The sequence below is a fragment of the Gopherus evgoodei genome, unplaced genomic scaffold, assembly GCF_007399415.2.
Source record: "Gopherus evgoodei ecotype Sinaloan lineage unplaced genomic scaffold, rGopEvg1_v1.p scaffold_57_arrow_ctg1, whole genome shotgun sequence".
Classification (NCBI taxonomy): Eukaryota; Metazoa; Chordata; order Testudines; family Testudinidae; genus Gopherus; species Gopherus evgoodei.
In genome coordinates this window covers 963,447-976,678 of record NW_022060078.1, presented here as the reverse complement: position 1 = coordinate 976,678, position 13,232 = coordinate 963,447, and the positions used below count along the sequence as shown (strand labels likewise).

General features: G+C 58.0%; 1 protein-coding gene across 1 annotated transcript in view; it reads left to right on the top strand.

The window, feature by feature from the left end:
• LOC115643313 (E3 ubiquitin-protein ligase HUWE1-like) overlaps window positions 1-13,232 on the top strand; it is a 40,436-nt gene that overhangs the window by 7,215 nt on the left and 19,989 nt on the right. Inside the window, exons 3-7 of the mRNA XM_030547193.1 lie at window positions 9,832-9,902; window positions 10,528-10,626; window positions 12,127-12,333; window positions 12,776-12,928; window positions 13,014-13,076. Coding sequence (XP_030403053.1) covers window positions 9,858-9,902; window positions 10,528-10,626; window positions 12,127-12,333; window positions 12,776-12,928; window positions 13,014-13,076 — 567 coding nt within the window. The 5' untranslated portion in view covers window positions 9,832-9,857. The remainder of the gene's footprint in view (window positions 1-9,831; window positions 9,903-10,527; window positions 10,627-12,126; window positions 12,334-12,775; window positions 12,929-13,013; window positions 13,077-13,232) is intronic.

Here is a 13,232-nt window from a genome sequence, read left to right as displayed (position 1 = left end):
AGGGTAGAGACACCACTGGTCAGAGTTTCGCAGCACTTCCTGGGTCTCAAACGTCTGCCTCTGTAATCAGTGGGGAAACTGAGGCTCGGAGGTAGTGACTTGCCTGTGGTCTCACCTTGTCAGTGATAGGAATGGAGCAGAGCACAGCACCCAGGAGTCCTGGCACTCAGGTGGGTGCTGTAACCACCGCGTTGTACTTGGCAGTGGTAGCTGGTTCTCTGGGTGAGCAAAGAGAATCCAACTTGAATATTGTAAGGGAGCCTGACGTGATCCTGATGGACTCTGCTTAATGACCAGTCAGACTCACGGACCAGTGTGTGGCTACAGTGTCCAAGTGCCTTCATCCCATACTTGAGTACGAAGCCCCTTCTAGTGGCGAAAGGTGGAACCACCGCCGATTGGAAGCTAAAGCCAGCCAAAGGCCGATTCTAAGAGAGAGGACGATGAACTCTTGGGACCCACTTCCCGGGGACAGAGATGGAGCTCCCATCCAGACTGGCTGCCTTTCAGGGCGTGCTTTTGCCAAACGCAAGTTGTTCCCCGGGGAGGACTGGTGAAATTCTCTGGCGTGTGTTAGCCAGGAGGTCAGGCTTGGATGATCCCTTCTGACTTTGGAATGGCAAGTTACAGACGTCAGGGGCCACTGTCCAACTGAAATCATGCCAATTAAAACTCTTGGCTGATCACGCACCTGTCCCCCTGCCTTTGCTGGTCGTGTCCAGTCCCCACGTCTTCCCCAGTCTGGCCCCTCGCTCAGTGGGAAAGATCAGAACAAACGAGGGCTAATGGAAGCCGACTGCACAAAGCCAGCGCTTTATAAAGCGAACCAACGAGCCTGTTTTTCCCATCAATCGTAGGTATTAAGAGTAGGCAGGGAAAACCATTGGACATTCCCGGAGAACAGAGGTGGTGTCCCATCAAGGAACCTCTCTGGACTATAGATCAGGCTAGCGCAGTAGCTGTCTCCATCTGTTGGTTTCCCACGGATGCCCCAAGCAAGGGGTGTTGAGCGGGAGGTGGGGGTGGGATGTTATGTACACACCCAGTTCCTCTTGGGGACTCAGTGTTCTACGCCGAGCGCTTTCATTTCACTCTAGAACAGCAGCTGCGTAGTGAGGGACAAGGGGCGCTGAGGTGGGAGGCAGGACTCCTGGGTTCTGCTGCTGCCACTGCCTTGCTGGCTTCATGTCTCTGGGTGTGTTTCCTCTCCCCGTCCTTTGTCAGGCTGTAAGGCTGTGAGCGGCATCCGTACAGCACCTGGCAACAGGAAGGAATTGGGTTGCTGTTGGGCAGGATGCGAGAAATTGACAAGCGTGTGCTGAGGGCTAAGGTGTGACGGATGGATGGATGGCTGTCATTGGAACTGAGACAAGCGTGTGTCAGGCAGTCCCACCGGCTAACGTGAGGATGCAGCTACGCTGGGTGCATTAGGAAAACAGATCCTCATCCCTTGCAGAGATGGGCTGTGTCACTGGGACGTTGTGTCTAGGTCTGGTGCCCCTGTGGATCTAGAATAATGCTCTGAAAAGTAGGAGAGGGTTCAGAGAAGAACCATGAAGGCCATTCAAGGCTTGTGTGGTGAGCAATTGAAATAGCTGTATGGAAGCAAAGGTTGAGGTGACTTCACCGCAGCCTGGGGAGAAGAGTTGCGACCTCAGACAGCTCTTGGATCTAGCCCACGAGGCAGGTGAGATTGCTGGTCGGAGTTGGTCCGCAGTGGATGAAAAAATCAGGAGTAGGCTGCTGGCCATTGGGACAGACAGGCAGGGATCTGGTATGTGAGTCTTCGTCACACGCAGGTCTTCAGTCGAGACTGGGTGTATTCGTAAGAGGAATGTTTGTTCAACTGCCTCTTATTGAACTCAGCTGAGGAGTCCTGTGCTCTCACCATACAAGAGATCAGACTAGATCTACGGTTTCTTTGTAGCCTTAACACTTCCGAGGGGACTGCTCCCTTGGGAAGGGCAGGAACCGGCCGGGTGGATTCAGAACGTGTGGCCTATAAACCCACAAGACTGGCACCTCCACTGACTGTCCAAGACCACCTCCTAGCTCGGCACTGGGACGGGGACTGTCACTGGAGGCCTGGAGAGGAGGCGTTCAATGAGAGACCCGTGGGTCTCTCTTTCCAGCAGTGTTTTTGGCACACGTGGGCTGTGTTGGGCCGGAATGTCTCTGGTTTGATCTTGGCTCAAAGGGGCCACTCGCCCTTACTGCCGGGTGACTTGTGCTCAGAGGGTGCTTTGCTCTCAAGGCCTGAAGCAAGCCAGCCTGTTTGAAAACGGCGCGCCAGGAAGGGTGTTTGTTTGAAGACTCCAGCAGCATTCGAGGAGTGGAGATGGCCGAGCAGGATTTGTAGATCAATCGGGTGCTGACCTGGCAAAGTTTGCCACCTCCCCTGTTGGATTTCAGCGCTCTGTTTTCCCCAGTCAGGCTGGACTCCAACTGCATTGATCTCTTGGAGCACCTTGCTCCTCGCTTCGTTGGCATCTTCAGCCAAGGTCCCGTCTCCTCTGCACGGGTTACCTGTATGGCGGCAGTCCCAGGAGCCCCTAGTTTTAGATGCTGCACAAACAGAACAAAAAGAGCCCAAAGTCTTAAGTAAGCTGCTGAAGACCCCGTATTGCTCTTCACGGGGCTTCCTCGGTGGCTCAGAACTCCCCCTCCCTCTCTATCCTGCAGCTTGCCGTGTTCTGTTTAGCTGCTGCTCTCTGCACCAGAGGTGGCTGCGCTTCCTTCTGCCTCAGATATTTCTCAGACTCTGCAGCCGACTGTTCGCACTGATGTGCCATGGAGGGCCAGGGGCTTGAGAGGAAACCACCTTTCAGTCTGATAAGAGCGGAGCCGTGCAGGGCTGTGTTTCGTCTGAGACGCCAAAACCTCCAGCAACCAAGTGCTCGCAGCAGCCAGGACCCTGACCCCGTGAGACGTGTTAGGTCACAAGTGTCACTGCACCATCCGACCAACGTGCCGTGGGTGAGAGTGGCGGCTCTTGCAGGCTGAAGCAACGTAGTGTCACGGGCGGTGACTGTTCCTGGGGTTTATTCCCACCACCCCATCGGGCGACTCTTCTCCTTCTTGGTGCCCCTGTTCCTCTCCCACCCTGCGTTTCGTTGTCTTAGTTCGATGTGGCTGCCGCGATGCCAGAACTGCCGCAGCCAGGATCTTCCCCAGACTTCGCACCCATGGGCGGTCCCGCCTTGAACGCTGCATGTTGCCCAGCAGGCGCTTAATGGGGTTGGGTGTGAGCAGAATGAGTAAGTGCTGCTTGCCGGGCAGTGTCCCTAGAAGAGATGAGCTGCTGATCTCGCTAAGCTGGGAAGCCTTCTGTGAAGACGGGGGCTTGAGAGAGGCCTGATTTAGCCAGCCTCGCACAGAACGACTGAGGTTCTGTTCCCTTTGGATCTGACACTGGTGCGACTGTGGCTGGAATATTGTGTCCCGTTCTGGTGCCCACAATTCAAGGCAGACGTTGGTCAGCTGGAGAGGGAGGGTTGGAAAACCTGCCTTTGAGCTCCCTCCATGTCTCTCACTTTGTGACAGTTTTCAGAGGGGCAGCCGTGTCAGTCTGTGTGCACAAAAGCGAGGGGTCCTTGTGGCACCTTGGAGACGAGCAAATGTATTTGGGCCTAAGCTTTCGTGGGCTAAACCCACTTCCTCAGCTGCCTGGAGTGGAACATACAGTAGGGAGGTATAAACTCACAACCCGTGAAAAGATGGGAGTTGCTGTACGGAGTAGGGGGTCAGTGCTAACCAGCCAAGTCAGTTAAGGTGGAAGTGGGCTGCTGTCAACAATTGACAAGAAAGGGTGGAAATCACTTTTGCAGTGCTGATGAGGCCAGTGTAATCAAGGTGGCCCGTTTCCAACGGTTGACGAGAAGGTGAGAGTATCACCGGGGGAGAGGGAATTACTTTTTGCAGTGACCCAACCACTCCCAGGCTTTATTCAGGCCCAGTTTGATGGTGTCCAGTTTGCAGATGAATTCCAGTTGTTGGAGGCTGTTTCTGAAGGTTTTGGGTTGAAGAATGGCCTTTTTAGGTCTGTTGTTGAGTGTCCAGGGAGATCGACGTGGCCTCCTGCTGGTTTGTAAACGTTATAATTCTTGAGGTCGGATTTGTGCTTATGCCCAGGTATTTGTTAGTTTCTCAGGTGCCGCAGGGGGGACTCCTCGTGTCGCTCTCTGGTTAATCTCACAAAGAAGCTAAGGGGCGACTCTCGCTCCATCCAGCTGTTGAAGCCTGACTCGTTGAGAGGAGAAATAAGATGCGTGTTTTTAACAGGGAGGCGAATTAATCGCTGGCGCAGCTTGCTGAGGGTCACGCTGGGTTCGCCCACGCTGGCAAACTCCGGCCGGGATGGTGTTCAAAGAGCTCTGCTCTAGTTCCACTGGGAATGAATTGAGGGGCCTCCGGGGGCTCAGATGGGGTGAATGCCATGCGCCCCTCAGCCCTTCACAGGACTCTCTGGCACTTAGGGTGCTGGCTTGGGAATTGAGACGGGGGCAAGTCTCTTAGGTTGGGAAACTGAGGCAGCGCTGCTACTGGCACTGCCTTTCTTCACAGGGAGGCTGTGGGGATCAGTGACCTACAGACTGAGACACCGCGTAGGGGGTGGGCATGGAAGTATCTAAAAGCCGTGGGTCAAACCTAGGCCGCCCCTTTCGTTCCGTCCTCCAGGTGCTGTTCCTTACTGCCCCTTTGCCGGGGGAGTTTTGGGTGGAGAGGGCTCTGAAGTTCAGAGCCCCAGCAGCTCCCCACCCCCCAGCACATGGGGTTTGTCTAGCGCCAGCTTAGCTACAGCACCGCGGAGCCGTGAGTCACAGCAGGCAGAATGCAAAAGAGGGGGCTGGAAGCCCTGGCACGCTCCAGGCTTTGCCCTATATTTTTGGTGTTGCCGCATGAGCGGGCAGCTCTTTATTGGGCGGGGGCTGAGGGCTCTCGTTCCAGAACCGAAACGAAAACTCCTCGTGGAGTCATGCCTGTGACTAAGCAGCTGCGGGTTGCAAGGTGTCGGTGCAAATCCCCTGGGAGGAAGTCTGTGGAGGACGCCCTGGGCCCTTCTAGGGTGTCCAGTGTTGCTGGGGGTGGGGAGCAGGAGGGGATTGATTTCCTGATTGCTCTGATCTCAACACGTTTGACTGGGGGAAGCGGCTGCGTAGGTCTCTTGCTGTGGGGCGGTCTGGTGAGTGTCGGCCGTGCTCTGTCACTCGGAGCTACCGGCGCAGGCTCTTCAGCTGGGGATGCTTGGGATGCTGAGTGAGTTTTGCTTTCAGTTTCAGGCTGGAGCATGGCTCCTGGAGGGGTAGGAAAGGGTGGGTGTCTGTGGGCTGTGCCCACCTGGAGGAAGCCTGGCATCTGAGCAGCTGGGAGCTGTGCAGAAGTGTAGCTGGGTGGCTTTTAAAACCAGTTAGCGTGAGGAGAGGTGCTGCTGCAGTCTGTCCCCCACAGCCTCGGGGCCTGCGGCTGGAGCAGACAGGAGCAGCAGGCTCTGGGACCGGCCAGCATCCAGGCTCTGGTTGTTTTGGCACGTTAAGGCAGCCAGCCTGGAGCGAAGGGGGCCCACTGGCCTGCAGCCCTCCCAAGACATCTAGAGCAGAGGACTGGCAGGGTAGGATCCCAGGCCTCGCCAAGCGGGGTGTGTACAGCGGGCCCCAGCCCACCACCGGGCTTTGGTTCCCATCGAAGGCTGGTTTCTCTGGCCAACTGGGTCATCCAGCAGGAAGTGCTTTGTCAGCTTTTCCGGGCCGGCCCGGGGGGGGAGGCGCGGCGTTTCTGTGCTGAAGGCTGCGTTGACTTGAGCGAACACTTGCGAGAGCTCCTCTCCCAAGGGTCTAGCCAGAACGTAGGACGCGGTGCTGGGAGAAGTGGCCAGACTTAGCAACGATCTGCCTCCCAGGCTTGGAGCCCGAGTCCGTTGCCGTCGGAAGAGGGGCAGGAGCTTTCAGCGGGAGCCTGGTGCTGAGCACTGTTGCCCAGCCAGGCTGACGGAGATGGCAGCAGCTCCAGCCCAGGGACAAAGTTCTTAGCCCCGCGGCTTGGCTGGGCGGCCTGTGGAAACCTGGCTTCGCGGGGTGCTAGACAGGTACCCAGTCCGAAAGTCTCTGCCCTGAGGAGGTCACAGTCTAGGCCACAGAAAGAGACAGAAAAGCAACGTGAAAAGCTGGTCCCAGCCACCGGCCTGCGCTGAATCAAAGGGGAGGGTGTTAAAACAAGTGACAAATCTGCACCGTTACTCGGATTGCCTTGAAATTTGGTGCCCCTCATCCGGACCCGGGATAGGGTGAGCGGTCCACTTTTGGGGCTGTCTGAGCAGATTGGGCCTGAGATACACCCCCACCCCACCCCCCAAGTCAGCTTTTCTTACCAGTGACATTCGTACAAACTCCCCCCAGCCTGGGAATCCAACTACGGCTCTTATCGTGGCCCAGAGGTCCCAGCACATGGCACCCGCCTGCCCTTTGGGGGAGCAAAATCCACTGTCACGTGGGCTGCCTGGGCTAGAACCTAATCGGGTCAGGACTGGCTCATTGTGTCCATATGTTTCTCCCACCGGCCACCTACCTCCCTGGTCCCGGGTCCTGGGCTCTGTAGGCTAGGATCCTGCTGGCTGGTGTCTGTTGCGTGGCAGGAGAGCTCATTGGCCGCTAGAACTCGATCTGCTGTGGGGCATGCTCCACGAGCCAGGCCTGTCTCCCCTAACCATCTGACCAGGGGTGCAGGAGTCAGCAGTTCCTCTGGCTGGCGTCTGGTACCGGGAACCAGACTCCTGGGTTTGGCTGGCCTGTCCTATGCCATGTGCGTCCCTTCTATCAGAGGGGGGAAGGTCCCGTTGTTCCAGTTCCGGATTCCGAGCTTATGTGGCCGGAAGGCTCCTCTGTGATCAGTCAGTTTGGCTGACCATGGTGTCTCGAGACATCAGCTGTGCAGGGAGCTGAGCAGATCCTGGCCGGAGGAACTTAATCTAACCACCCCCCAAAGGGATGTGAAGAGTTTTGGACCTAAAAGGGACCCTTAGTTCTGTCTAGTCTGCCCTCCTGTGCATTGCAGGCAGTTGGAGCTCATGTTTATAGAGCATGTGGCTGTTTTAGAAAGGGTAAACTGAGGCACAGGACTGCATGAGCCGTGAGGACCTGCCTCCCGGTCCTACGCTCTGTCAGGCTATAATTAATGACTTCCTTGGGGTGGGGAGGAATGCTGGCTGGCCTTCAGAAGGTCAGAGCTCTGAGACTGGCCTCGGTAAAGAGCGTCTCCAACCAGTACGTTTCCCCGGCCTCCAGGAAGGTGGCCTCCTTTGTGTACCCCTGGCAGGTGGGCTAATAAACCTCCCTCCTGGCCCAGCCCTGCTGTGACGCGTGGCCATGTGTGGACCTTGCCTGCTGCTCCTCCCAAGACCTGCCTTTCAAACACTTGTCCTGGCAGCCTGTGAAGGTGTCCGGCCTCCTGTTTACGCCAGCCATAGGACTTCCCTGAGTTAATTCCTGCGTAAACTAGAGCCAGGCTCTTCGCTGACTTGCTTTACAGAAAGCGGCACTTGCTGTGCTCCTCCAGTCTCGCTTTCATTTTTTGAATGTGTCGTCCAGTTTATTCAGTCACCTTGGAAGTGCTGCAGAACCAGGACTCCTGGGTCCTGTAGCGAGTGAGGGCCATGGGACTGGGACCTGTTGGGGGCAGTTCCCTGGATGTGCCAGATGAGATCCCCGCGAGCCCTTCATGCCGTGGAGAGAGACGGAGAGAAAGCAGGCGGGGCTGCTCCTAGTCCACAGGCTCTGAACGAACTGGGGGGGCTGCCTCAAGTGTGTCTGGGGGGCCTTTGCCGGCGCCGGGAAAGGCAGAGACCGGCCGCAGCTCAGGGTCCCTCTTGTGCAGGTGCTGTGGATTTGAGTGTGCACGCTGGATTTCGGGGCCGAGGCTGCCCCAGCAGCCCTGAGCGCGCCCTCCCCTCCCTGCCCCCCAGACCGCTCCCACCCACTCTCCTGCGGGGTTTTTGCACATTCATTGTTCCAGAGCCGGAGCTGTGATGTCATCAGCCGAGGCCAAGGCCAGCCCACTGCCTTCTGGGAGCTGTAGTTCAGGCCTGACTGCGGGACCCGGCTTTGTTTGCGGGGCAGCCTGACCCTACAGAGCAGATTGCAAGGGCGGGGTCAGCAGCCAGCCACGGGCCCGAAGAATTGCCTAGTTTGGGCTCAGGCTTCGGCATGGGGCCCAGGGTCTCCCTCTCGGCTCAGACCATGAGCTCTCTAGGTCCGGGTGTTCCCAGCACAATGGGGCTCGGCTGGTCTGACCTTTCTCTGCGGCATCAAAGAACCTGTTCTCAAATGTTGGTTCCCCACGCCTAGACCCTCGACTGGAATCAAGTCCCCCCACAACACCTTCTCACTGGGGAGCTGAAGAGCTGGTGGTCCTGGAGTATCGCTCGAAAGCCGGTTTGCTAATCCCTTAATCGTGGCTTTCGCCGACCCCTCTCTGACTGAACTGGGCTCCTCGGTCCAGCCGTGGTCGCACTGGTGCCGAATAAAGCATTGCAGGCTGGGGGAGGCTGCCAAGCCGCTCCTGAAAGGAGGCACTGTGGCTGTTCAGGCCCCCGATCTGTCCCCCATGGTCTGCCCTGGGGGCCGGGAAGCTGCCTGCCTCGCTCTGAACCAGAAGGCATCTCGTGCAGGGGGAGATTGTGCTTGGAGTGGAGGGTTTTTTTGTTGTTTTTTGCCATTGATCTGCCTGGGGTGGGTTCCAATCCAGCCATGCTGCTTGCTTGCTGGGCCGTTGTGAGGCATATGGAGCCCAGGTGTTGCCCCTGTTCCCTCAATCAAGGGGCCTCAGTTGAGATCAGGGTCCCTCCCTCCCCGTGCTGCCTAGCCAGTGCCTGTCCCGAAGCCTGTGCTCCTTGAACAGCTGGCCAACTGCAGCCTAGAGCGAGGGAGCCATTTGGGTGCCCGTGGGTCAGACCTGGATCTCAAGAATTGCCAGCTGGCGGGGGACCATTGGGCTCGCCCCACATCTCTCTTCTGGGCCAGCCCAGTCACGGTCGGGGCTGGAGCCTGAATCGAGGGTCAGAAGCTGATTCCTTTCTGTGGGGTTCAGACCCCCAGGGGCTCAGATCCACTGCTGCTGGAGCAGAGACCCACCCCCCTGCCCAGGTGCAGGGGAGGGGTGAAAGCAGAGAATGGATCGGAGGGGGAGGGGGGCATTCCCAGAACTCCAGGCTATTGGACAGATGTGTGGGCTGGCTGGGAGCGGAGTCAGCTTTGGCTCTGCCCATACGTGGTACTGTCACCCTACCTTGGGTAGCTTGGGGGTCACCCTTCCATGTTCAGTGGGATGGGCTGCGGGCTGGAGCTGGGCTGGCACAATGGAGGGGACTCATTTTGTTTGGTGGGGGGGAACTGAGTGGCCCCCGGTGCAGTGGGAAGACCCCCTGATCTGGGAAGGGGGTAGCACACCTGGAGTCTGGCGTGATTTAGGGGGACCCTGGTCTCAAGTCAGGGTGGCTGCAGTGTGGGCACATGGGGTCCCCCAATCTTGATTGAGTGAGGGGGAATGTAGTAGTTAGTGAGGGTTGAGCTGGGAGCCAGGACTCCTGGGTTCTGTCCCCAGCTCTGCCACAGACCTGTGGCCAGTCTCCTTAGATTGCCTCTGCGGGGGCGGAGGGCCCGTCTGGGTGCACTGTCTGTCCAGACCTGGCATGGTGGGGCCTAGAGCCAGGACACGGGTGCCTGGCTCCTATGGCAGTGCAGAATGGACAAACCCCTCTGCCGGCTGCGAGGCTCCCTGCCTGCTTTTCTCCCCCCCCCTTCCCCCCCAGTTCACTGCCCGTTCTCCCCTATTCTCTTCCAGGATCAGAACGTGAAAAAGAATAAAAAATGAAAGTGGACCGAACTAAACTGAAGAAAACCCCCACGGAGGCTGTGAGTATCGCTGGGGGTTGGAACCCCCAGGCTTCCTGGCGTGACTGGGGGCTGGAAGGCTCCTGGGGAAATGCCCCCATTAAACACAGGGGTCGGGGCTGGGTTACTGGCCAGCCAGGCCGTCACGCTGACTGGGAGATATTACCACTGCGGGCGGGATCTGCCCTTCACAACAGGATGTAAATACTCTGGCCTAGGAATTGCTCGGCCACGCTTGGGCTGCCATTTTTATTGGGATCAAACTGAATCCAGAGCTGGGGAGAGAACCCAGGAGTCCTGGCTCCCAGCCCCGCTCCCCTGCTCTGACCACTAACCCCCACTCTCCTCCCAGAGCCAGGGAGAGAACCCAGGAGTCCTGGCTCCCAGCCCCCTGCTCTAACCACTAGACCCAACCTGGTGTGAAAACTGTTGCTCCCTATAGGAGGTGTTCTGAGGGCCCTGCTTTGTGAAGAGAGGGTGCTCTCCTTTGATGCCAGAGGGCTGGGTCCATCTCTGATGCCCCACAGACCCACTGGGTTCTCCCAGCATGTTGGAAATCAGCCCTGGGGGAATCCAGCAGGATCATCGCCCCAGGCCCGAAGCAGCCTGGTACCCCTGACCTGCCTCTCCCCACTTCTCTCCCCAGCCTGCCGACTGCAGGGCCTTGATTGACAAGCTCAAAGTTTGCAATGATGAGCAGCTGCTGCTGGAACTGCAACAGATCAAGACATGGAACATTGGGAAGGTGGGTGTCGGGGCGCTCGGCTGGGGCTGCCTCTGACTGACTGGGCACTCGGCTCCTGGGCCAGCCCCAGGCATTGTTGGGGTGTTGGCAGGAATCGGTCACTCACTGCTTCCGGGGATGTCCAGCTAGGGGTCTGTGAGAACTGAGGAGAGGAGAAGGTACCATGGCCCCGCCAGGGAGCACCAGCTCTGGGGACTGGCTGGCTCAGGTGGGTGGGGAATGGAGCTTGGGCCTTCCCCTCTAGGGGGTGCTGGCTGTGATGTCAGCTGGAGAGTGGGGGCCACCAACTGTGCCCGTGACTATTGGGTGGCCAGTGTAAGTTGTAGTGTACGGTTGTACGATGGTGCCCGGGGGAGCCAGCTGAGGTCACTCAATCAGGGTGAACTGCAAACAGATGGAGGCAAACAGACCCCAGACGCTGGTGGATCTTCCAATACTGAGATTTACCAGCCAGCCCAGAACAGCTTCTCTGGTACCTCCCTGGTTACTGAGGAGTCCAGACCCCGCAGTTCCCTTCCAGTGCCCAGCCTCAGGCCTGTGCCCAGACACACGTCAGATCAGAGGATGATTCCTGAAAATCTTCTCTCCTCGTATAAAAGAAAAGGTTCTTCCAACCCCAAAGGATCAGCCACACAACCAGGTCCAACTGTAACTTAGATCTTACCCACAATACCCACTGCAGCCAGTTCTTATTAACGAAGCTAAAATTTAGTAAAGAAAAGAGAGGGAGCGAGAGCTGGTTCAAAGCTCAACCTGCAGACACTCGAATTCAATTCCTGAGCTTCAGGTACAAGCCAAGAAGAGTTTGTAGTTGCCAAAAGTCCTTTTAGAAAGTCCGTAGGTTACAGTCCAACGTCCGTATTCAGGGCGACTCCATCAGTGCCTGGGGAGCTCGATCCTTGTGGCTTAAGGTTTCCGCCTCTTGGAACGCAGAGCGGATCTGAGGTGAAGCCGGATCGTGGCCCAGGCCTTTTGGCCTCAGAAAACAACGGGCTTCGCTTGCCATCTCCCAGCCATGCTGGCAATTAGCCCAGGGTGATTTATCTATCAAACGGGTCAGATACAGGTTACCACGACCTGCAAAGAGACAGAGCCAATAATACCATTTCCCTCAAGTATCTTCCTAAATGTTAATGCGCCTTTTCTGATCCCTGAATCGAAGCCCCAGCGATAGACCAGACTTGTTTGCTCACATGGCAGGACCTGAGCAAATGTCCCCTTCTGCCCCCAGCAACGCCGGCTGCATTTCCCAGCTCGGTTCAGTTCCAGACCTTCCTAACCAGACTGGGTCAGTCTGGGGGGCAGTTAGCTCTTTCTGGCCCTGTCACCCTGCAATGAGAGATTATATCACACTCCTAAGGTCATAGCGGTAAGAGCCTCCCATCTCGGTACTGGCCTGGGGCTGTGGGGTGGGGGAGAGCCATGTAGGGACAGGGGGGAGCCAGGACTCCTGGGTTCGCTGGCTGCTCCCCTCACCCCCATCTCCGCTCCCCCCTCCAGTGCGAGCTGTACCACTGGGTGGATCTCCTGGACCGCTTTGATGGCATCCTGGCCGACGCTGGGCAGACGGTGGAGAACATGCTGTGGATGCTGGTGTGCGACCGGCCAGAGCGGGAGCAGCTCAAGGCCCTGCTGCTGGCCGTGCTCAACTTCACTGCCCTGCTCATAGAATACAGCTTCTCCCGGCATCTCTACAGCTCCATCGAGGTGAGGAGGCAGGGCCCCTGGCTTTCATGGGAGGGGAGTGGGGGCTGGGAGCCAGGACACCTGGGTTCTCTCCCTGGCTCGAAGGGGAGTGGGGGCTAGTGGGTAGGGTGGGGCGGGGGGCTGGGAGCCAGGACTGCTGGGTTCTCTCCCTGGCTCGAAGGGGAGTGGGGGCTAGTGGGTAGGGTGGGGCGGGGGGGCTGGGAGCCAAACTCCTTGATATTCTCTTCCTGGCTTGGGAAGGGGAGTGGGAGCTAGTGGGTAGAGTGGGGCCGGGAGCCAGGACTCCTGGATTCTCTCCTGGCTCAGGAAGGGGAGTGGAGACTAGTGATTAGAGCTGGGGGGGCACTGGAAGCCAGGACTCTGGGGTTCTCTCCTTGGCTCAGGCTGGGGTCCCCCGGCTCTGAGCACCGTGCAGCATCTAACCTCTCCCGCCGTCCCACAGCACCTGACCACGTTGCTGGCCTCCTCGGACATGCAGGTGGTGCTGGCCGTGCTGAACCTGCTCTACGTCTTCAGCAAACGCTCCAACTACATCACGCGCCTGGGCTCGGACAAGCGGGCGCCCCTGCTGTCCCGGCTGCAGCACCTGGCAGAGGTGAGCACCCCACGCGCCATGGGGGGTGGGGCGGGGCTGGGTGGGCTCTGGATGTCACTAACCCGCCTCTCCTCTCTTCCTGCAGAGCTGGGGCGGCAAGGAAAACGGCTTTGGACTGGCCAGCTGTTGTAGAGACTTGCACATGGTGGTGAGTTCCCACCCCTGGCTTCCTTCTCTTCCGCTAGCTGTCCCTGGCACACCCTGAGCTATGGCTTCCAGGCGCCTGAGCGTCTGGCCCAGGGTCGTGACAGATTCCGCACCCCGAGCCCTCATGAATGGAGTTCCTGGGGGATCCCCAGTGCTG